Source organism: Lepidochelys kempii, chromosome 1 (genome assembly GCF_965140285.1).
Source record: "Lepidochelys kempii isolate rLepKem1 chromosome 1, rLepKem1.hap1, whole genome shotgun sequence".
Classification (NCBI taxonomy): domain Eukaryota; kingdom Metazoa; phylum Chordata; order Testudines; family Cheloniidae; genus Lepidochelys; species Lepidochelys kempii.
This window is the reverse complement of record NC_136380.1, coordinates 103,358,560-103,379,434: the sequence shown is the minus strand read 5'-3', so window position 1 is coordinate 103,379,434 and position 20,875 is coordinate 103,358,560. Positions and strand designations below refer to the sequence as shown.

At 41.5% G+C, this 20,875-nt stretch overlaps 1 protein-coding gene across 5 annotated transcripts in view; it reads right to left on the bottom strand.

Annotated features, from left to right (window-relative positions):
* The window catches only part of ERCC5 (ERCC excision repair 5, endonuclease), a 37,846-nt gene that overhangs the window by 13,661 nt on the left and 3,310 nt on the right, over nt 1-20,875 (bottom strand). For all 5 annotated transcript variants that reach the window (XM_073349098.2, XM_073349106.2, XM_073349116.2 and 2 more), the window contains exons 4-11: nt 19,527-19,702; nt 17,695-17,810; nt 17,519-17,611; nt 16,649-16,709; nt 14,397-14,537; nt 12,641-12,848; nt 10,710-11,660; nt 317-582 (exon numbers count right to left, since the gene is read on the bottom strand). In XM_073349098.2, the coding sequence (XP_073205199.2) occupies nt 317-582; nt 10,710-11,660; nt 12,641-12,848; nt 14,397-14,537; nt 16,649-16,709; nt 17,519-17,611; nt 17,695-17,810; nt 19,527-19,702 (2,012 nt within the window). The remainder of the gene's footprint in view (nt 1-316; nt 583-10,709; nt 11,661-12,640; nt 12,849-14,396; nt 14,538-16,648; nt 16,710-17,518; nt 17,612-17,694; nt 17,811-19,526; nt 19,703-20,875) is intronic.

Genomic DNA, 20,875 nt, shown 5'->3' with positions numbered 1-20,875 from the left:
TCTCCTAATGAAGATAAAGATATACATCATAAAGATATAAATAGGTATGTTTTTCAGAAGAGCTGAGCGCTCATAGCTCCCGCTGACTTCATCTGGAGTTGTGGGTGCTCAGCAACTCTGAAAAACCAGGCTCAATATATTCTGTACCTTTCAAGCAGACAAATGAACAAGACAGTGAAGCAGCCGGTAAGTTAAAGGAGGCACACAATAGTTCTGCCATAAGTGTCCATTCAATAGTGTCCTTTAGAAAAGCAATTTAACTGGAAATTACTTTACTATTCACTCAATACAACTAACAAAAAACAAGTATCATTACCAAACTAATATCTTGCCACTCATTCACTGCACCTTCCCTGTCTTTTTTGGTTTCAGCATTCTGATGAATAGTCAGCTGCACTTCTTCAGCAGCGTCTTTAAGGAGGTTCTCTGTGGCCCCATCATCTCCTTCCTGCTCCAGTTCTGTAGCTGCTGCTTCAACAGCCAATGTCTCATCAGGTTCAGAGGAAGCATGTGATGTTTTAAATATTTCACCTGGAAACTCAGTGTCATTACTAATTTCACTGTCGACTTCAATAAAGCTACCTGCACAAGGGGGGGAAAAAAAAAAAGCAGCACGATTTCTTCCTCATTAAAGGAAAAAAAATACCACACAACTCCTAAGATACATTAATGTTTGTTTGGTTTTTTATTTCCATCGGACACAATGCCATGCTCCAGGACTCCTCTGGGCAATCCCACTGTTAGATGTTGACATTTCCTCTCTATCACCACCTAAGAGCTTTTGCTGCTCTCTCAGTTTCTGTAGTAGCTTTTTTTGTTTCAGACTAGTGATGTCCTGAAAAGACAGAATTAAAATATTGATTGTCTGAACTGGCTTTACATTTCTTTATTTCCTTATAAGATTGATACTCATGTAGAATGTGAAAGTTTGAGTCTTTATAGTTAAAAGAAGACAGATTTTATCTTTGGAAATATCAGCAATTGGCCTTTTTTTATTCATCTAGCTTTTAATAATTTGTATTGAATTGATGAGAACTGCAGTTTTACTTTCCCTTCCACTCAGTGTAAAGTTTTCAGGATTAATGCTGATAGGAATATAAAAATAATACAGCTATAAAAATAAAGACGATGCGTGATTTACAAAATGTTAAGCTTTACACTAAAAGTTATTAATTTATTTATTTTAGAGGGAAAAAAAGAACTAGGAAGGGATGTGTGCACATGAGTATATATCCATGTTTTTCCTATTGCATAGAACTCCTCCCCCCCCTGAAAAAAAAATCATGTTAAATAGTTTCTATATGGTATGACTTCTGCAGAGCTTTTTTAAATAAATAAAATATATTTGTGCAATCCTGATTGAGTGAAACTATGGTGGGGAAAACAGATTTTGGTTTATGTATGGCATTAGTCCTACCCTCTCTCACAGGAGCCTCTGTCTTTTTAGGGGTGGGTTTAAACAGAAGAGATCACTTATTACTTTGCATAATCTTATTTTTAAATGAGTAATAAAATTGCGACAGCATGTAATGAAAACACAGAAGATTAAACATTTTATTTTCAGTTTTAAAGGCATTGTATAGGAAAACAAAACAGTTCAAAAATAAATTCTAGTGTAGGTTTTTAATGACAGAAGCAAGCATCTGAATGGCCTCATCCCTCAATGAATTTCTCTCTCCACCACTTCTATGAGAAGAGGGAAGCTTGCACCCGTGAATCCAGCATACATGAGGGGAATACCACCCTTCCTGCTGACCTCACATTTCTATGGGTAGGGAAGGGCAGCAAGTGTCTGCCAGATTCTACAGCAAGCCCACATATCAAAGTAGCTTAAATTAATTTATGCTGCTTACCTCTCTGCCATGGAATTTCCTTACCCCTTCAAGGTGGGATCCAGGTGCAGCAGACAGGTAATAACCTAGCAGCATGACTTTTTGCATGAGCAAAATGGTTCATGGAGCTAGGGGAGCTAAAGTGGCTGACCATTAATACAGTTTGCTCAAATTTGGGAAAAGAATGGTAAACTTTGCCTTCCTCGCCAAAGAATTATATGAAACTACAAACTGAAACTACAGGTTTCAATGACCATGAATAGCAACAATGTTCACAGGGGAGAATCTAGCCCAAAGAATGTTTATTATATAGTGGTGTGGGTGCATCATTACCAGTTTAAAGGTCAACCTTTCTAAATCCTCTAAAATTGACACACAGTCAGTTTTCCTTGAAATTTGGTGTCTCTCAGAAGGTTCCAGGATTAATGGCACAAATTTGGAGTCATCCAAGCCAGGGGTTCTGGAGATAAGCCCTCTCAAAAAATGAGATTTTAAAAAAAGGTTTCTAGGTGGGGTTTTTTTTTTTTTGCCCAGAGCTAGAAATGAACCTATTGATGAGATATGGGTCAAAAATGGTTTCACACTGCAGCATTTTACCCAAGGCAGGACATGGTACCCACTAAACCTTTACAGGACCCAAATAGCGAACAACATTAAAGAAAATACACATGTTTACACTGTACACGTACCAATACAGAGAAAGAACTAGAGTATTTTTTATGCCTTAAAGATCAAATCTTGTAAGTGGGCTAACATCCAAATGTTTAGGTGGATTGCTTTGAAAATTGGTGTGCTTCACAAAGGTTCAGAGTAGCAATAGTGAACCAAATTTGGGCTCATGACCAAAGGATTCCTCAGTTACAGCCCCCTCGTTTAAAAAAAAAAAATCTGTTTTCTTCTGTTGCCTTGGTCTGTTAGCCCTGGTCTACACTAGGACTTTAGGTAAAATTTAGCAGCGTTAAATCGATGTAAACCTGCACCCGTCCACATGATGAAGCCCTTTTTTTCCCGATTTAAAGGGCTCTTAAAATCGATTTCCCTACTCCACCCGACAAGTGGATTAGCGCTTAAATCGGCCTTGCCGGGTCGAATTTGGGGTACTGTGGACACAATTCTACGGTATTGACATCCGGGAGCTATCCCAGAGTGCTCCATTGTGACCGCTCTGGACAGCACTCTCAACTCAGATGCACTGGCCAGGTAGACAGGAAAAGAACCGCGAACTTTTGAATCTCATTTCCTGTTCGGCCAGCGTAGCAAGCTGCAGGTGACCATGCAGAGCTCATCGGCAGAGGTGACCATGCAGAGCTCATCAGCAGAGGTGACCATGATGGAGTCCCAGAATCGCAAAAGAGCTCCAGCATGGACTGAACGGGAGGTACGGGATCTGATCGCTGTATGGGGAGAGGAATCCGTGCTATCAGAACTCTGTTCCAGTTTTCGAAATGCCAAAACCTTTGTCAAAATCTCCCAAGGCATGAAGGACGGAGGCCATAACAGGGACCCGAAGCAGTGCCGCGTGAAACTTAAGGACCTGAGGCAAGCCTACCAGAAAACCAGAGAGGCGAACGGCTGCTCCAGGTCAGAGCCCCAAACATGCCGCTTCTATGATGAGCTGCATGCCATTTTAGGGGGTTCAGCCACCACTACCCCAGCTGTGTTGTTTGACTCCTTCAATGGAGATGGAGCCAACACGGAAGCAGGTTTTGGGGACGAAGAGGATGATGAGGTTGTAGATAGCTCACAGCAAGCAAGCGGAGAAAGCTGTTTTCCCAACAGCCAGGAACTGTTTCTCACCCTGGACCTGGATCCAGTACCCCGCAAACCCACCCAAGGCTGCCTCCTGGACCCAGCAGGCGGAGAAGGGACCTCCGCTGAGTGTACCTTTTAAAATACTATACATGGTTTAAAAGCAAGCATGCGAAAGGATTAATTTGCCCTGGCATTCGCAACTCTCCTGGATGTACTCCCAAAGCCTTTGCAAAAGGTTTCTGGGGAGGGCAGCCTTATTGCGTCCTTCATGGTAGGACACTTTACCACTCCAGGCCAGTAACACGTACGTGGGAATCATTGTACAACAAAGCATTGCAGTGTATGTTTGCTGGCATTCAAACAACATCCGTTCTTTATCTGTCTGTGTTATCCTCAGGAGAGTGAGATATCATTCATGGTCACCTGGTTGAAATAGGGTGCTTTTCTTCAGGGGACACTCAGAGGTGCCTGTTCCTGCTGGGCTGTTTGCCTATGGCTGAACAGAAATGTTTCCCGCTGTTAGCCATGGGGAGGGGGGAGGGTTGAGGGGGTAGCCACGTGGTGGTGGGGGGGGAGGCAAAATGCGACCTTGTAACGAAAGCACATGTGCTACGTATGCAATGTTAACAGCACAGTTTACCCTGAAAGAGTGTAGCCACTGTTTTAGAAAATGTGTCTTTTTAAATACCACTGTCCCTTTTTTTTTTCCCTCCACCAGCTGCATGTGTTTCAATGATCACAGGATCTTCTACTTCCCAGAGGCTAGTGAAAATTAGAAAGAAAAAAAAAAAACGCACTCGTGATGATATGTTCTCTGAGCTCATGCTGTCCTCCCACACTGACAGAGCACAGACGAATACGTAGAAGCAAATAATGTCAGAGCACAGGAAAGCACAAAATGACTGGGAGGAAAGGTGGCGGGCTGAAGACAGGGCTGAAGCTCAAATGTGGTGGCAGCGTGATGAGAGGAGGCAGCATTCAAGGCTGAGGCTGCTGGAGGATCAAACCAGTATGCTCCAGTGTATGGTTGAGCTGCAGCAAAGGCAGCTGGAGCACAGACTGTCACTATAGCCCCTGTGTAACCAACCGCCCTCCTCCCCAAGTTCCATAGCCTCCACACCCAGACGCCCAAGCACGCGGTGGGGGGGCCACCGGCCAACCAGCCACTCCACCTCAGAGGATTGCCCAAAAAACAGAAGGCTGGCATTTAATAAATTTTAAAGTTGTAAACTTTTAAAGTGCTGTGTGGCATTTTCCTTCCCTCCTCCACCACCCCTCCTGGGCTACCTTAGTAGTCATCCCCCTATTTGCGTGATGAATGAATAAAGAATGCATGAATGTGAAGCAACAATGACTTTATTGCCTCTGCAAGCGGTGATCGAAGGGAGGAGAGGAGGGTGGTTAGCTTACAGGGAAGTAGAGTGAACCAAGGGGCGGGGGGTTTCCATCACGGAGAAACAAACAGAACTTGCACACTGTAGCCTGGCCAGTCATGAAACTGGTTTTCAAAGCTTCTCTGATGCGTACCACGCCCTCCTGTGCTCTTCTAACAGCCCTGGTGTCTGGCTGCGCGTAACCAGCAGCCAGGCGATTTGCCTCAACGTCTCCCCCTTACTCTCACAGATATTGTGAGGCGCACAGCAAGCAGTAATAACTGTGGGAATATTGGTTTCGCTGAGGTCTAAGCGAGTCAGTAAACTGCACCAGCGCGCCTTTAAACATCCAAATGCACATTCTACCACCATTCTGCACTTGCTCAGCCTGTAGCTGGACAGCTCCTGACTACTGTCCAGGCTGCCTGTTTATGGCTTCATGAGCCATGGCATTAAGGGGTAGGCTGGGTCCCCAAGGATAACTATAGGCATTTCAACATCCCCAACAGTTATTTTCTGGTCTGGGAATAAAGTCCCTTCCTGCAGCTTTTGAAACAGACCAGAGTTTCTGAAGATGCGAGCGTTATGTACCTTTCCCGGCCATCCCACATTGATGTTGGTGAAACGTCCCTTGTGATCCACCAGAGCTTGCAGCACTATTGAAAAGTACCCCGTGCAGTTTACGTACTCGCCGGCTTGGTGCTCTGGTGCCAAGATAGGGTTATGGGTTCCGTCTATGGCCCCACCACAGTTAGGGAATCCCATTGCAGCAAAGCCTTCCACCATGACCTGCACATTTCCCAGGGTCACTACCCTTGATATCAGCAGATCTTTGATTGCGTGGGCTACTTGCATCACAGCAGCCCCCACAGTAGATTTACCCACTCCAAATTGATTCCCAACCGACCGGTAGTTGTCTGGCATTGCAAGCTTCCACAGGGCTATTGCCACTTGCTTCTCAACTGTGAGGGCTGCTCTCATCTTGGTATTCATGCGCTTCAGGGCAGGGGAAAGCACGTCACAAAGTTCCATGAAAGTGCCCTTACACATGAGAAAGTTTCGCAGCCACTGGGAATCGTCCCAGACCTGCAACACTATGCGGTCCCACCAGTCTGTGCTTGTTTCCCGAGCCCAGAATCGGCGTTCCACAGCATGAACTTGCCCCATTAGCATCATGATGCATGCATTGGCAGGGCCCATGCTTTCAGAGAAATCTGTGTCCATGTCCTGATCACTCACGTGACCGCGCTGACGTCGCCTACTCGCCCAGTATCGCTCTGCCAGGTTCTGGTGCTGCATATACTGCTGGATAATGCGTGTGGTGTTTAATGTGCTCCTAATTGCCAAAGTGAGCTGAGCGACCTCCATGCTTGCATTGGTATGGTGTCCGCACAGAAAAGAGGCGCGGAACGATTGTCTGCCGTTGCTCTGACGGAGGGAGGGGCGACTGATGACGTGGCTTTACATCAAGGAGTATTTCAGGCAGGACTTCACGGAGGGTTCCAATAAGAAATGGTGCACCTAAGTAATTGTTCTTATTGGAACAAGCAGGTTGGTCTGGCCTCTGATTGATACATGGCTAGATTTACCTCGCTGCACCTTTTCTGTGAGTAACTGCAGTGAGACCTAGAGGAATGAGTCCCCTAGACGGGGGAGGGGGGGAAGCAAATGAGTACAAAACAAATCTGGTCTATTTCTTGTTTTGATCCATTCCATCTATCTTTTACATCTTTGGCTGGCAGCAGACGGTGCAGAAGGACTGCAAGCCATCCACATCTCATGGCTGCTCGGCAGAAGATGGTGCAGTAGGACTGCTAGCAATCCATATCGCCTGCCTGCTCACCATAAGATGGTTCAATAGGACTGACTGCAGGACTAAAGAGAATGACCTGGTCAAGTCACTTCTAATGTAGTCCCTGCACCCATGTCTGCCCAGGCACTCCTGGCCGATGTGGCCAGGAGCACCTCGGACATGACGATGACGGCTACCAGTCCTACTGCACCGTCTGCTGCCACAAGGCAAGAGGTTGCTGCTGCTGTGTAGCAATGCAGTACCACATCTGCCAGCACCCAGGAGACATACGGTAACGGTTACCTGAGCGGGCTCCATGCTTGCCGTGGTATGGCGTCTGCACAGGTAACTCAAGAAAAAAGGCACAAAACGATTGTCTGCTGCTGCTTTCACAGAGGGAGGGAGGGAACGGGGGCCTGACGATATGTACCCAGAACCACCCGCGACAATGTTTTAGCCCCATCAGGCATTGGGATCTCAACCCAGAATTCCAATGGGCAGGGGAGACAGTGGGAACTGTGGGATAGCTACCCACAGTGCAACACTCCAGAAATTGACGCTTGCCTCGGTACTGTGGAAGCACTCCGCCGAGTTAATGCACTTAATACACTTAGAGCATTTTCCGTGGGGACACACACACTCGAATATATAAAAACGATTTCTAAGAAACCGACTTCTATAAATTCGACCTAATTTCGTAGTGTAGACATACCCTTAGACTGAGCTAGGAATTAACGACTGAATGAATCACAGACCTCTCAAATCCTGTGACCTCACCCTTAAATTAACATCACTAAGGATAAGGATATCACAAGCCCCCACCTAAGACAAAAGGACATATGAACTGAGTGGCTGTAGGTTGCTACAATTTGTGAATCACAAGTGGCAATTTTATTTTGGGGGGAATGTAATCAAAGTATATGGGAAAACAAAGACATGTGAATGCTTCCTGGGAGAGGAGGGAAGTGGGAGAGAGGAAGAAGAGTGGGAATAAGGGTCAGAGGTGTTTGAGGCTGCAGCTAGGAGAAGGGGTTTATGGAGAAGGAAATAAATGGGGATGGGAGGTAGGAGATGCAAGGTTAGGAGCTCAGGTGAGGGAGGCCTGGCACCCCTCAGCTCTGCCAGCACACCCTCACCTCCCTGCACTCCAACACTATTCCACTATAAACAGTTTTCCTTGGCTCTAGGCACTGCATTGGAATCAGGTTATAGGAAGGGTGAAGAAATAGCAATAAAACTGTTTTCATAACTGGGAGTGAAGACTTCAGAGAAATGCTTGCTTGTGGTGGGAAGGCTTGGATACAGTAGTGGGGAGGGGGCCAGGTTGGATGGAGGAAAGCACTGAATGACTCAGGGGAATAGTTGGGGAGGGATGCTGAAGCAGGACTGGTGAGAAGTGGCAGGAGGGCAGGCATGGGGAGGACTGCAGCTGTCTCAATATGCTAACTGTAGGACATGATCTATTCATCTACCTAAATGACTACTAATTCCTATCAACATAATTTCCTGTTCAAAAACTGAGGCAATTCAATGGCAAAAAAAACCTACATTAATGCAGAGTTAAGGCTGCTGGTGATATGCTGTCCTCTTGCAGAACACACAGTTTAGCGAAACTCAAATGTCTGAAAACTGGGAAATGCTCATGCATACTTAACTTGGTCCTCTTTCATCAATGCCCAATATGGCCTGTTAACACAACCTGCCAATCCCACAGCTCCTAAAATGTAGAAGTTGTTCACCTTTTTCAACCCATTCCATCCATAGGGTTCCACTATTAAAGCACAAAAAGAGAGGGGGAAAGGTTGCCCACACCACCTTCCTTCTACCCTCTTTGAGCAGTGCCTCACTATGCATGTAGCACATACTTACAGTGGCCCTTGGCACTAAGGTTCAGGAGGTTCCTGGTGTCCACTCATACACTTAACCATCTCCTCAGAGAGAAGAACATGTAAAATTTAAGGACCACTTCACAGCATTTTACAACTCTCTTACACTTACTCACAGGATACAATCTCACTTTCATGTAACCATCATTTAAGCGTTAGAATCCTCATGTTCCCCCTTGTTGCTGACAATGCCCTTTGTAATAATACTTCTGTGCCCTGCTAATTACACAACATATACACAATTCTGCACAGAAATGATGCATACTGCATCCTGAAGGTACACGTACAGCTCTTCCCTTAGCACTCACACCTCAGTGTGCAAAACATAGATCTCCTCATATCCTAATCATTGCCCTGTCACACATGTCCATATGTCACAAACACACATTACTTAGCAGGCCCAACTGCTGCCTCCACCATTTAGTGCAAGTACACCTAACACACTGACTGTGCCTGGAGTGTATGCAAATAATTCCAATTGACTAATGCCAGGAGAACAAAGGGAACGTGGCATGGTCAACTGCCTTTCCCTCCCCCCCATAGTGTTAGATGGAATCCTGTGGGTGAGAGAGAACAAGTGGATTGTAAAAGAAGGTGAACAGCTTACATATTTCGAGAACTGTGGGGTTGGCATAGTAAAGGTATTTGTGTTAACAGGGTGGATTTGCTGAAAGAGAGCAGAGTTAAATATGCACGTGCAGCCTTAACTCTGCAGTTCCTGGTTTTCAGATGTTGGCGTTTTGCTCAACTCAGCATTCTGCAAAGGAACAACATACCACCAATCAACATTAACACTGCATGAATATAGATTTTTTGCCATTGAATTGAATCATTGGTCAAAATGTTAAGATATCAATTGACAGCTGACGTAAACTGTTAGTCGGTTTTTTGTTCCCGGAGGATCAGAGAAAGTTTTAAAATAGGAGGAAATCATTTAATTATCAAGATAAGATGTATTTATATGGTCCCAGATTTACTGAGCAAACTAAGAAAACATCAAATTTGAGGTTCTAATACCAAAATCAGACTTGGTATGGGACAGAAGTGTTCTTCCTTGACAAATTAAGTTATTACTGAGCCTAAGATCTATTATTTCTATATAAGGAGACAAAGTGTTTACGGACCCTCATCTCTTTTCCCAGGGACTAAGATGATCGTGTCAAACCATTGGATGATTTCAATCTTAGAAAAAATAAATCCTATTTGTCCGAGTTCTGGCAAATCCTAGATTACCCACTTATTAACAGTTTATAACATGTACTTTTTAAAATGAATATAACATTTGGATACCTAAATACATTTTGTTAGTCAAATGGCTACTTAACTCTTCCAAGATCACAATCAAATACAAAGGATGATCTGGGTATTATTCTTTGTACAGAACACTTTTATATGAACAGTTCTGTCACAGCTACTGTGCTTTGCTACATTGCTGTTACTAGATTTTTGTCAAGAGAAATTTCCAAATGATTAATTTCTCTTTGACAAATCAGAAAGACTGAAATCTGTTGGAATATTAAGCGTAGTATTGGTAAGTTCTTCTGATTTATAAACCAGTATCAAAACAAGACAAATTTGGGAATGATCTCTGAAATGAGGCTCATCATAATTAGAGCAACTGTCAGTCCCTCTTCAGGAAAATATTGATTTGTGACAGAGAATAAAATCATTATTTGAATCAAATCCTCTCATTTCAAATTTACAATCTAATAAAATTACTTCTCCCTACAATTAAAGTATAATAAAAATCCCGTATTAAAAACTACTTAGTAATCAAAAACATTTTTTTTTTAAAAAAAAAAGGAAGCACTTCTTCCTGTCTACAAGAGATTATATATTTGTCAATAAGGCCAAATTTTAAAAAAAAAATCATACATACGTTTTTAAAATACATCTTTGTCTCTATTAGCAGAGGTAAATGCAAGGGTCATGTCAGTAGACTGTGAACCCTTCAGGGCAGGGAATCTGGTCTTCCTGTGTATCTGTTCAGCAATTAGCACAATGGGGCTCTAATCCTGATTGGGGCCTTGGCTACCACAATCAAATATGGAAAAAAACAGCATGCTGCACATACCATCTGAATCACTCTCTTCAGAATGTGATTTCCTTTGTACTCTTGCCTCATTAGGATATGCTATTTCTGGAGTGACTGAAAGTGGATGCTGTCGCTCAGGAGCATTCTTTTCTGCTTCTGGAAAAACACACTCTATATTTTCATATTCCACATTGTTGGAAATTTCTGTAGTTTCTGAATGAATCATAGCTACTGAAGTGGTCTTTGTTGTGGAACTTATTGGTTTCTGCACTGAAATATCCATACTTTCTTGCAGAGATCTTGAGTCCATTTTTGAAGTGTACTCTTGTTCGTCTTCTGTCTGTTCTTTATCTATTCTAATGATTTCAACAGAGGAATCATTTTTAACGCAAGGTGTGCACACACCTTTAGATACAGGCATTAAAAAAAAATCTGATGTACGTTTTTGGTCTGATTCACCATCTTGCATAAGGACGGTGTTTGTTGAAAGATCTGTAGGTAAAAGTAGCGACTCTTTTCCATCCTTAATTTTAGAAACCTCATCTGAGCTACTAATAAGATCCTTCACCCCTGACATTTCCATTTGTGTTCTATCAGCACTAGCGGTAATAACTGCTCTCACATCATCATCACCACCACTTAAAGCTTGCTGAATAACCTGTAGTGTTCTTGGTGATACATTGCCTTCAACTGTACTGGGACAGAGAGTGGCTTGGTCCAAATTCAGCTTCCTTTTATCTTCATCCTCTGGTTCCTCTTCTGAGCTGCTTTCTAACATAGCTGCCTGTATAGCAAGCAAAGTTCTGGGAGAAGGTGGTGCTCCAGCTGCATTGCTAGCCTTCTCTGTCTTTAACTCTTCAGGTGAAGATGGCTTGGTATTAGCATTCATTTCATTATGTATTTTATCAGGTATGTTATATTCAGGTCCTGTGGAATGCCCAACTGAAAGAGCTTCTAAGTGCGTACTGGTGGCTTCCTTTACTTGAATACCTGAAAAAGAAAAAGACTTAAGTTTCTTCATATATAACTGTTTATATATTCTTTTTCTTCTATAATGAATTAGATTTAAAATCCTAAGAAGTTGGTGGTTGATAATCAAGTCTTTTATTACTCTATTTCTCTGCAATTTAATAATTAAGTTAGTGTTATAGTTCATTATACTGAAAGTATCAACAACAGTAAACTTTTATTCGGCACTTGACCAATTGGCAAGCTCTATAAACCAACATTTCAGATCTGCACTGAAAGTCTGGTTTATAGTGCGGTTGGTGCAGGGCCGACAGGGAGCTGGGGCATGGGCGGGGCCGTGGGGCGCGCTCTGGGAGTGATAGTTTGGGTCCAGGAGGGAGCTTGGGGCAGGGGGTTGGAGCACAGGAGGGGCTCAGGGTGCCAGATGGAGGGGGCACTCACCTCCGGTGGCTCCCCGTCCCGGCTATTGCTGGCGGAGGCGCAGCCAGGGAGCTCTGCAGGCATGCTACCTCCGTCCCTCCTCCTCAAGTGCTGACTTGGGGGCTCCCAGCCCATTGGCCAGGAACTGCAGCCAATGGGAGGTGCGGGAGTAGCACTGGCAAACAGAGGCAGCGTGCCTGCTTACAAAGCCACCTAGCTGTGCCTCTGCCAGGAGCAGCAGGGACGGGGAGCTACTTGCGGGGAGCTGCCAGATGTGAGCACCCCCACATCCAGCACCCCAAGCCACCTCCCACATCCCAGGATCCATGCTCCGCAGCCCCTCCTATTCCCCTGGCCCGCACACCCACCCCGCACTCCAAACCCCTCCCTCTGAGCTAACTGGCATCTTAAATTTACCGGCACCCCCCATTCCCCTGTATGCCGGTTAAAAAAGCTCTCACCGTCTATGTTTCTGTACATGAAACTCATATTTCTCAGCAGTATATACAAGACCAACAGCAATACAGAGTGCCCACACCCAGTGAGAAATTTCAGGACGTGAAGAGATAACATTACAATACCTCTTATCAGAATGTAGTGAGAACTATCTTCAGAGACTACCCTCTTGCTTTCCACTTCTTTCATGAAGCCCCCCTCATTTTCATATTGGGTTTGGATTTGGCCTGAGTCCTGCTGACTCATCTCTTTTTCCACATTTTCTATGTATCGATTAAGGTTGTTTTTTTTAAGCAAACCTTTGAGTTGGTATTGTGAGAAGTCATTGGACTCCTTAAAACAAACAAATTAAACATGAAATGAGCCACAGTATTTAGATAAAATGCAACTGCTGAATTTTTGAGGCAAATGTATTCATTGGGCTCTGGAGGAAACGGCTGTGTTACAAAAATAAAATAGGTATCAGTTTCTCTACATCTCATCACTTTCTGACACAGGACATTTTTCTGTTACTGACTGCAATGACACAAGGGACTGACACATTAACACAGGATAAAAATAGGTTAATTAGTGTGACAGACTGACAATATTCTGTAATATCCTGAACCTTATGGAATGAAGTTAAAGTTTAACTTAATTAATAACATTTATCAAATTAGTGGTAACACCTTTGATGTATACCCTATTAAAAATGCAACTGTGTATGTGTTACTGTAGCAAATACCTTCTCTCATGAGGGAGAGGGGTGCTAAATGTACTTCCTCTATTATGAGCCCCCCTGGAGGATAGGGTTCCAAGGACTGGGCCTGACAGAATCTAGGTTAAGGTTGTAGTTAATTCTGGTAAGCTTAATCACATGCTTATAGGGTTTTGTTTGTTTTTTATTATATTTTACTTTAAGAATAAAATAGACTTGCACAGGATGTGCTACCTGATAAGAGTGATTGTCAACAGTTATATGTTATCAGTCTCTGAAGAGAAACCAAGCAGATGTCCTCAGGTAACCTGTCTGTGCTGGGAAATAGACAGTGAAGGCAGGGAACTGTGCAGCTTGGGAATACCAAGGTCAGAAGGGAGAGAGATGCAGGTCTCCCCCCAGAATGGTAACAGCTGGGGAGCTGAAAGCAGTCAGTCAGCTGGAAGCTGTACCACTGAAGGGAAATACAGATACAGTTGCCCTGGAACTGTGACATTGTTAAATACACTGATACCTCCCTTACATGACCAGTAAAAATTGGTCATTTAAAAGAGATGGTCCATAACTCAAGAGCAAATAAAATTATAATGGAACCCACACTGGGGTGATTTAAATGTGGTTGCCTATTACAACATCTATCCTGGCAGGTTTCAATGCCAGCTGCCATCTAAACAGTCCTATTACGCTTTAAAACATAGTTGTGCTCTCAAAAATTATTCTAAAAATGGCACTGCAGGGTTCCAGTTGTCTCTGAAATGACTTTTTACACATTTGCTTAGTTTACAAATAAAAAAACGACTTCCCAGCTACCAGCTCTGCATGCAACTTGGAATCTGGAAGTGAAGTTGTTTTCTTTCAGCCTGACTTATCATAAATAAGATTCACTAAATTCCAATTACAGAATAATTCTGGTGGTGAGGCATGAGCCACAATGCAACAATGGGCAAATTATAAAGCAATCTTGGCTCCGCAATTCTATCAGAAGTCAGAAACAACTCTGAATACATATAGAAAGCAAGTTTGTTGAGAACCATGACCCTGACATTTTTGTGCAGTCACTTTTCTGACATAGCACATCAAGGATTTTTTGATGTGAGATACTAATGCAGTCTTCATCGGCGCTAATGGCAGCAGACTCTATCCTATTGGCTTTAAAAAAAGCTGACGGATTTTTTAAATTTTACCTCTGGCATGGTCTCAAATAATGTTCGTCGCTTTGTGAACTCCTTTATGTCTGTCAGGATTTCATGTTTCACTTCTGGAGGCAGACTGCTGAAGTCTTCTGATTCAATATCTACAGAATGAGGATTGTCAAAGAATTCTTCCTGTAAGTAGTGAAAGAGAACTTACAAACACTGATTTCATATGACCAAGGCAACAAACATACAGAGTCACTCATAATCAAATGGAAAGTCAAATACAGTATTTAATCTCTCAAAGCAGAAGTTAGTACAACGAGGCTTTTATTTAGGGCTGTCAAACAGTTAAAAACATTAATCATGTGATTAATTGCGCTGTTAAACAATAATGGAATACCATTTAGTTAAATATTTTTGGATGTTTTATACATTTTCAAATAGCAAGATATTTACATGCCAGATGTGCTGAAGATTCATATGTTCCTTCATGCTTCAATCACCATTCCAGAGGATAGGCGTTCATGCTGAAGACGGGTTCTGCTCGACAACAATCTAAGGCAGTGCGGACTGACGTTCATTTTCATCATCTGATTCAGATGCCACCAGCAGAAGGTTGATTTTCTGTTGGGTTCTGTAGTTTCCACATTATAGTGTTGCTCTTTTAAGACTTCTGAAAGCATGCTCCACACCTCATCCCTCTCAGATTTTGGATGGCACTTAAATCTTGGGTCGCATGCTGTAGCGATCTTTAGAAATCTCACATTGGTACCTTCTTTGCATTTTGCCAGATTTGCAGTGGAAGTGTTCTTAAAACGAACAACATGTGCTTGATCACCATCAGAGACTGCTATAACGTGAAATATATAGCAGAATGCAGGCAAAACAGAGCAGGAGACATACAATTCTCCCTGCAAAGAGTTCGGTCACAAAAAAAAAAAAAAAAAATTGTTAATTAAATTTAAGTGAGCGTCATCAGCATGGAAGCTGAATGATGGCTGAAGCATGAAGAGGCATATGAATCTTTGGTGCATCTGGCATGTAAATATCTTGCAACACCAGCTACAACAGTGCCATGCGAATGCTTGTTCTCATTTTCAAGTATCATTGTAATTAAGAAGTGGACAGCATTATCTCCGATAAAGGTAAACAAACTTGTTTCTCTTAGCGATTGGCTGAACAAGAATTAGGACCGAGTGGACTTGTAGGCTCTAAAGTTTTACATTGTTTTGTTTTTTGGGTGCAGTTATGTAACCAAAAACACTACATTTGTAAATTGCATTTTCATGATCAAGAGATTACACTACAGAACTTGTATGAGGTGAATTAAAATGCTATTTCTTTTATCATTTTTTCAAGTGCAAATATTTGTAATAAAAAAATAAAGTGAGCACTGCACACTTTGTATTCTATGTCATAATTGAAATTGATGCATTTGAAAAATGTAGAAAACCTCCACAAATATTTAATAAATTTCCATTGTTATTCTATTGTTTAACAGTGCCATTAATCGCAATGTCATTTGAAAAAAGTTTACCTATTCTGAAAGTATTTTTATTGCTGTGCCATGGTGTTTCTAACCCTAGCAGGTCACAAAGTATAGACCTTTAAAACATGGTTGCAAAAGCGAGGGTTTATAAGTATTCAATGAAGAGAAGAAGGGACGACGAAATGCTTGAAGAGAGTGCATGCGCTGAAAGACTTCCAGTTGTAGGGACAGCATTTGTTGCAGGGACAAAGACAAAAGTTGGAATGAGAGCCAAGGGGAGGAGCAGAGACAACAGGAATTGGACAAACAAAGGGACATAATAATAAAAGAAGAGGCCCAACTGAGTTAAAGTTTTTGAAATGAATAAATTGTGAATTTCGACAGGAGGGACTCCCAACATCCTCTCATAGTTTATTGAGAGAAAGAACGACAGAAAACATACATATATTAATGTCTTAAGTTTTCCATAGTTAACTTTCAGTAACAAAAATGTATTTTTTCTCTAAATGGTCCAATATTTCATGAATCACCACCTTAGAAAGAAATACTATGTAACACTAGGAAATTGAGTCTCCAGCTCTCCACCAGGAGATAGCACTAATTTCTACATTTTGGGATTAGCAAGATAGCAGACATTTTAAAAAAGTTATTGGTCCCTTAGGCAGGCAATCCTATTTTTACACCAGGAATTAAATCTGGTACATCTATACACCCCAACCAGTATATCTGTTGGTCCTTGTTGTTAATGTTGTCCATTTGAAGTGAGTGATTGAAAAATTTCACAATTACAAGGCTATTCAAATGTAGTTACCTGCAATATTTTTTTTTGGCTCATTCTCTCTTCCCACTCTTTTTCATCTTCGTCTTCTGAACTAAAATTACAAAAGGAAGCAAGGTAGACAAAAAGGAAGCTGTAGGGTTTTTTAAACATATGTACCAATAAGGTTTTTTTATAAGCAAAATAGAATGAACCTACTGCTTGCTCATCAACAGGAAAACTAAGGAATCTGAAATGTATAATAAAAAAAGATACAGGCTAGCAGAAAAGATGCAGAGGAATTGGATGGGATACAAAGATCATCACTAGGGCCACAATTGTCAGAGAGGTCATAGAAGTCACAGAATCTGTGACTTCCAGAGACCTCCATGACATTGGGGCACCGCAGCAGACCAGCCACGAGCGGCAACAGGGCCCCCCAACCTGCCCAGCTGTCACGGGCAGCAGGGGAATCCCTGAGCTCCCCAGCTGCCGTGGGCCCCCACAGCAGCTCCCAGCCCTGCAGAGTAGTGCAGGATCCCCTCTCAGCTCCTAGCCACTGTTGCTGGTTTTTTAATGTAGCTATTTCTATGCTAAGAATCAGAATGAGGCCTCCAAATAACTGTCACAACTGACCTGGTCCAGATTTGACTGTGTATCTCGTTACCCAGTAGTGGTGATTTAAGACTTCGATTTTTGTCAGGGACATTTTTGACAAAAATCAGGGACAAGTCACGGCTTCCGTGAATATTTGTTTATTGTCCGTGACCTGTCCATGACTTTTACTAGAAATATCCACTAGAAATATCCAGCAAGTAAATACAGTTTGCATCCCACAGAGGAACACTCTCAAAAACAGCATTAAAAACTTTCAATATGGATTTTCACATATCAGACTGAGCTACTCGTTTTAGCATTGCTTACCTCTTTTTTTCTTCCTCTTGTAAAGAAGACAAGACATACATATCATCAATTTCTTCTCTTCGAACTTGTGAAATACTGGGCAGTGCTTCATTGCTTAAGAAAAAGTTGGAAGAGTTATTAATATCTAAGCAAAAACTGCCACTGAAACAAGAGGAAAACAATGCTTTTGCCCTTGCCTTTTGCCTGTTAAAGCCGTTTTGATAGCTTGTCTTTTCAGGAAAGTTTTCAAGAGTTTTTCGGTAGTTTTCTTAGAGTCACTGACTGCCAATTCTTTTCTTTGTCTTCGTTTAGCCTGCGAACATTAAATGAGTAACATCAGATTTCACTAAAAGGAGACTTCTTGTTAATGGAAGATATTTTTCAGATGAATTACTCTTATAATAAGCTGTAAATTGAGACACTGTAGGTGACAGATTTTTGTATAAAAATAGAATAGTTCTCATATTAATGGACAGGAGCTTTCCATATCATGCCTGCATAAATATCAGAAACTAGATTATCTATAAAAGAGCCCAATCCTGCAATCTTTCCTCATTGACTTCCAGTTTTAAAATGGGTAATTTGGAAGCTGCTAGACTTCTCCTCCTCCCTCATGGTTATCACAAATCTGCTATGATCAGAACCTACAGCATCCCAGAAGGGTTTTTCCTGGGTTTTGAAAGGTTGTTTTTTTTAAATTTCCTGCTTTCTAAGAAAAATAGGAGAGGCAAATCACAAAATAGTATCACATTTCCTTGTTTAAATTAATCTGAATTAAATACAAGTACTTTGAAGAAAAAAAAAGCCATTAGTACTAATCATTTTATAAAAATAGAACAGATGGATGATCCAGTTTTCTAATCGCCAAGCTACACTTCAGAAGAAACACTGTGGGACGTGGCAAGCATTGTTCCCTGAGAGAGATGTGCTGGAATGAATAGATGTTTTTAAATAATTCCTCACCCCAATCACAAATAAGTTCCAATCTTTATAGGGCATTTTTTTTCCAAAATTGCAAAGGTATTAAAACAGGAAAGCACTATGAAATGAAAGTCATCCACTACTAAACTGGTGGGTTAGCCCATGTTCATTATATAGGTACTTGTGAAATTATAACTGATTTCTAATGCATAGTGTACTTCACTTAAACAATTGAGAAGAATGGTGGATTCTTGTCATGCTTAATGTCTGATTATTTTTTCTAAATCACCTTGTAAACTGTACACAGTTAGTCTGCACACTTCCCTGCCACTGCTCTCTTCATTCTTCCTCTCCTACTTCCTCTTTGCACACAAACTTGTTGTGTCTTGTCTTAATTTAGGGTTTACTCCCGCAACTGATTCTGTTCAGACAACCCCCTCTATCAGGCCCCATTAACTTCAATCTCCAGGGGTATCAATCTGCCCCATTAAATTAATAGAGACTCCATGAAGGGACAAGGTCCACCACACAATGTCAGTTCCCCGATCATTGATTTGGCTTGCACAGTACCTAGCACATAGGACCCCCAATCTTAAAGAGACTTCTGCACACTTCTGTAGAACTAACCATAGCAGTGATTCACCGTGTAAATTATCTTCGTAAACTTGAGATGAAAATACCAACCCAGGCACAAAATCTACTTGCTCACCATTTAGTTTATCATCAAAAGTCATTGTGATAATTATAGATTTTACTCACCCATTGAAAAATACACATGCCCAGACAAGTGAGAAACTAGAATTTTTCATATTGGTTTAAATATATCAATTCACCTGCATGAGCACAGTAATTAAACATCATAATCTGATCTTTAGACTATAATTATGCATATGTTCATGCAGAAACAATGTATAAGAGGAGCCTTTGTTCCTGCACTTACTGTAGCTGATTTAAGGTCCAATTCTGCTCTCACTGACATTAGTGGCAGAATTGCCATTCACTACAAAGATGCAGGACTGGGCACCTACTCTATAAACTTTCATATTGATAAATCTCCATCTTATTTAGCACTGGAAAGAACATAAAATTACTCAAAAAAAATACAAACCAAAGTTTGCCTCTTCAGTAGTGGTGCCTCCCCATCAAAAACAAAGACAGGCCGGATTCGAAAAAATAACAACTTGCAGAGTCGATGGAACAAAGTGAGTAGGTGAGCATTTTGTATGGTGTTACCATGACGGTCCCTGGCTCCTTTTACTGCTTGATTCAACCAAATGCTAATATCTTGAAGGACAGTTAAGAGAAAAAAAATGTATAGCCTTACAAGCACATTTCATAATGTTAACCATGCAATGAACAAACTATATTAAATTTATTTAGGTTTAAATCTTGTCTGTTGTTCCAAGCCCAAGTAGCTAGGTTTGTATACAAAAGGCCAGCTGATCCTCCAAGGACCAGTGAAGATGGGAGAGGAAGGAATATTTTACACCATACCCAAGCCGAAGAGCAGCAATGGAGCCATATACAACAACCCTCATTCCTCCTGTAAGTGAATGAATTGTAATAGCTTCCCAGCTTTCATCCATGTTAACAAGATGATTTGAACTGATTTTTCCTGACCCAGAAGATAGGCATTAGTTTTCCCTTTTTTTGTATTCTAGTTCAAATGACTGTCAGCACTGCAGACATCAGATGAGCTTATGAAATACAGACTCCTACAACCTGTCATTTGTTTGTGGAAGGCATCTATAACTATAAAGGCACACGTTTAATTATTGTTTGTTCTTATTTATCATCCCTTGATTCCTACATTTTTACAAGTAATCCTTGAAGTCAAACCATAAAGATAACTAACTAGATTAGTGGTTAGTTTCAATGGCATATATAGGGTAATAAAAATAAAATACACAGAATTTTGGCAAGGGTTCATTTTTGTTCCAAAAAATACACTTTCATTTGCCAAAGAGGTGTCCTATGCATGCTCTGATAAATTTTCAGCCAGTACATCTGTCCTAAGCAAAACTGTTATAGAATCCCACTCCCCTGGGCCCCATGTAGAATGCTGAAACAAATATGCTTTGCAACCATGCGTTGATGCTCAGATGATGAGTGTGATATAAATGGTTTATATAGCATTTATCTATTTATTTATTTTTTTAATAACACAGCCATATCCAAACTAAGTTATACTGGTTTGGCCAGCCAGGTAGGCCAGACCACACCATGTTATAAATGAGTTGTTTTTTTTTAAAAAAAAAAACCTAGTCTATGTCTCTTCCTGAACTAATGCAAGGTTTTGAAATTCCTCTCTGCACCATCTGGCTAAACTGTAGTGTAACTCATTTCAGTCTGAACCATGTCTTAAATACAGACGATTAGAATGTGCCTTTGATAACACTGAAAAGCCTTTTATTAACAGACTGCACTTTAATGTGTAGAAAAATGTCAGGAACAGAG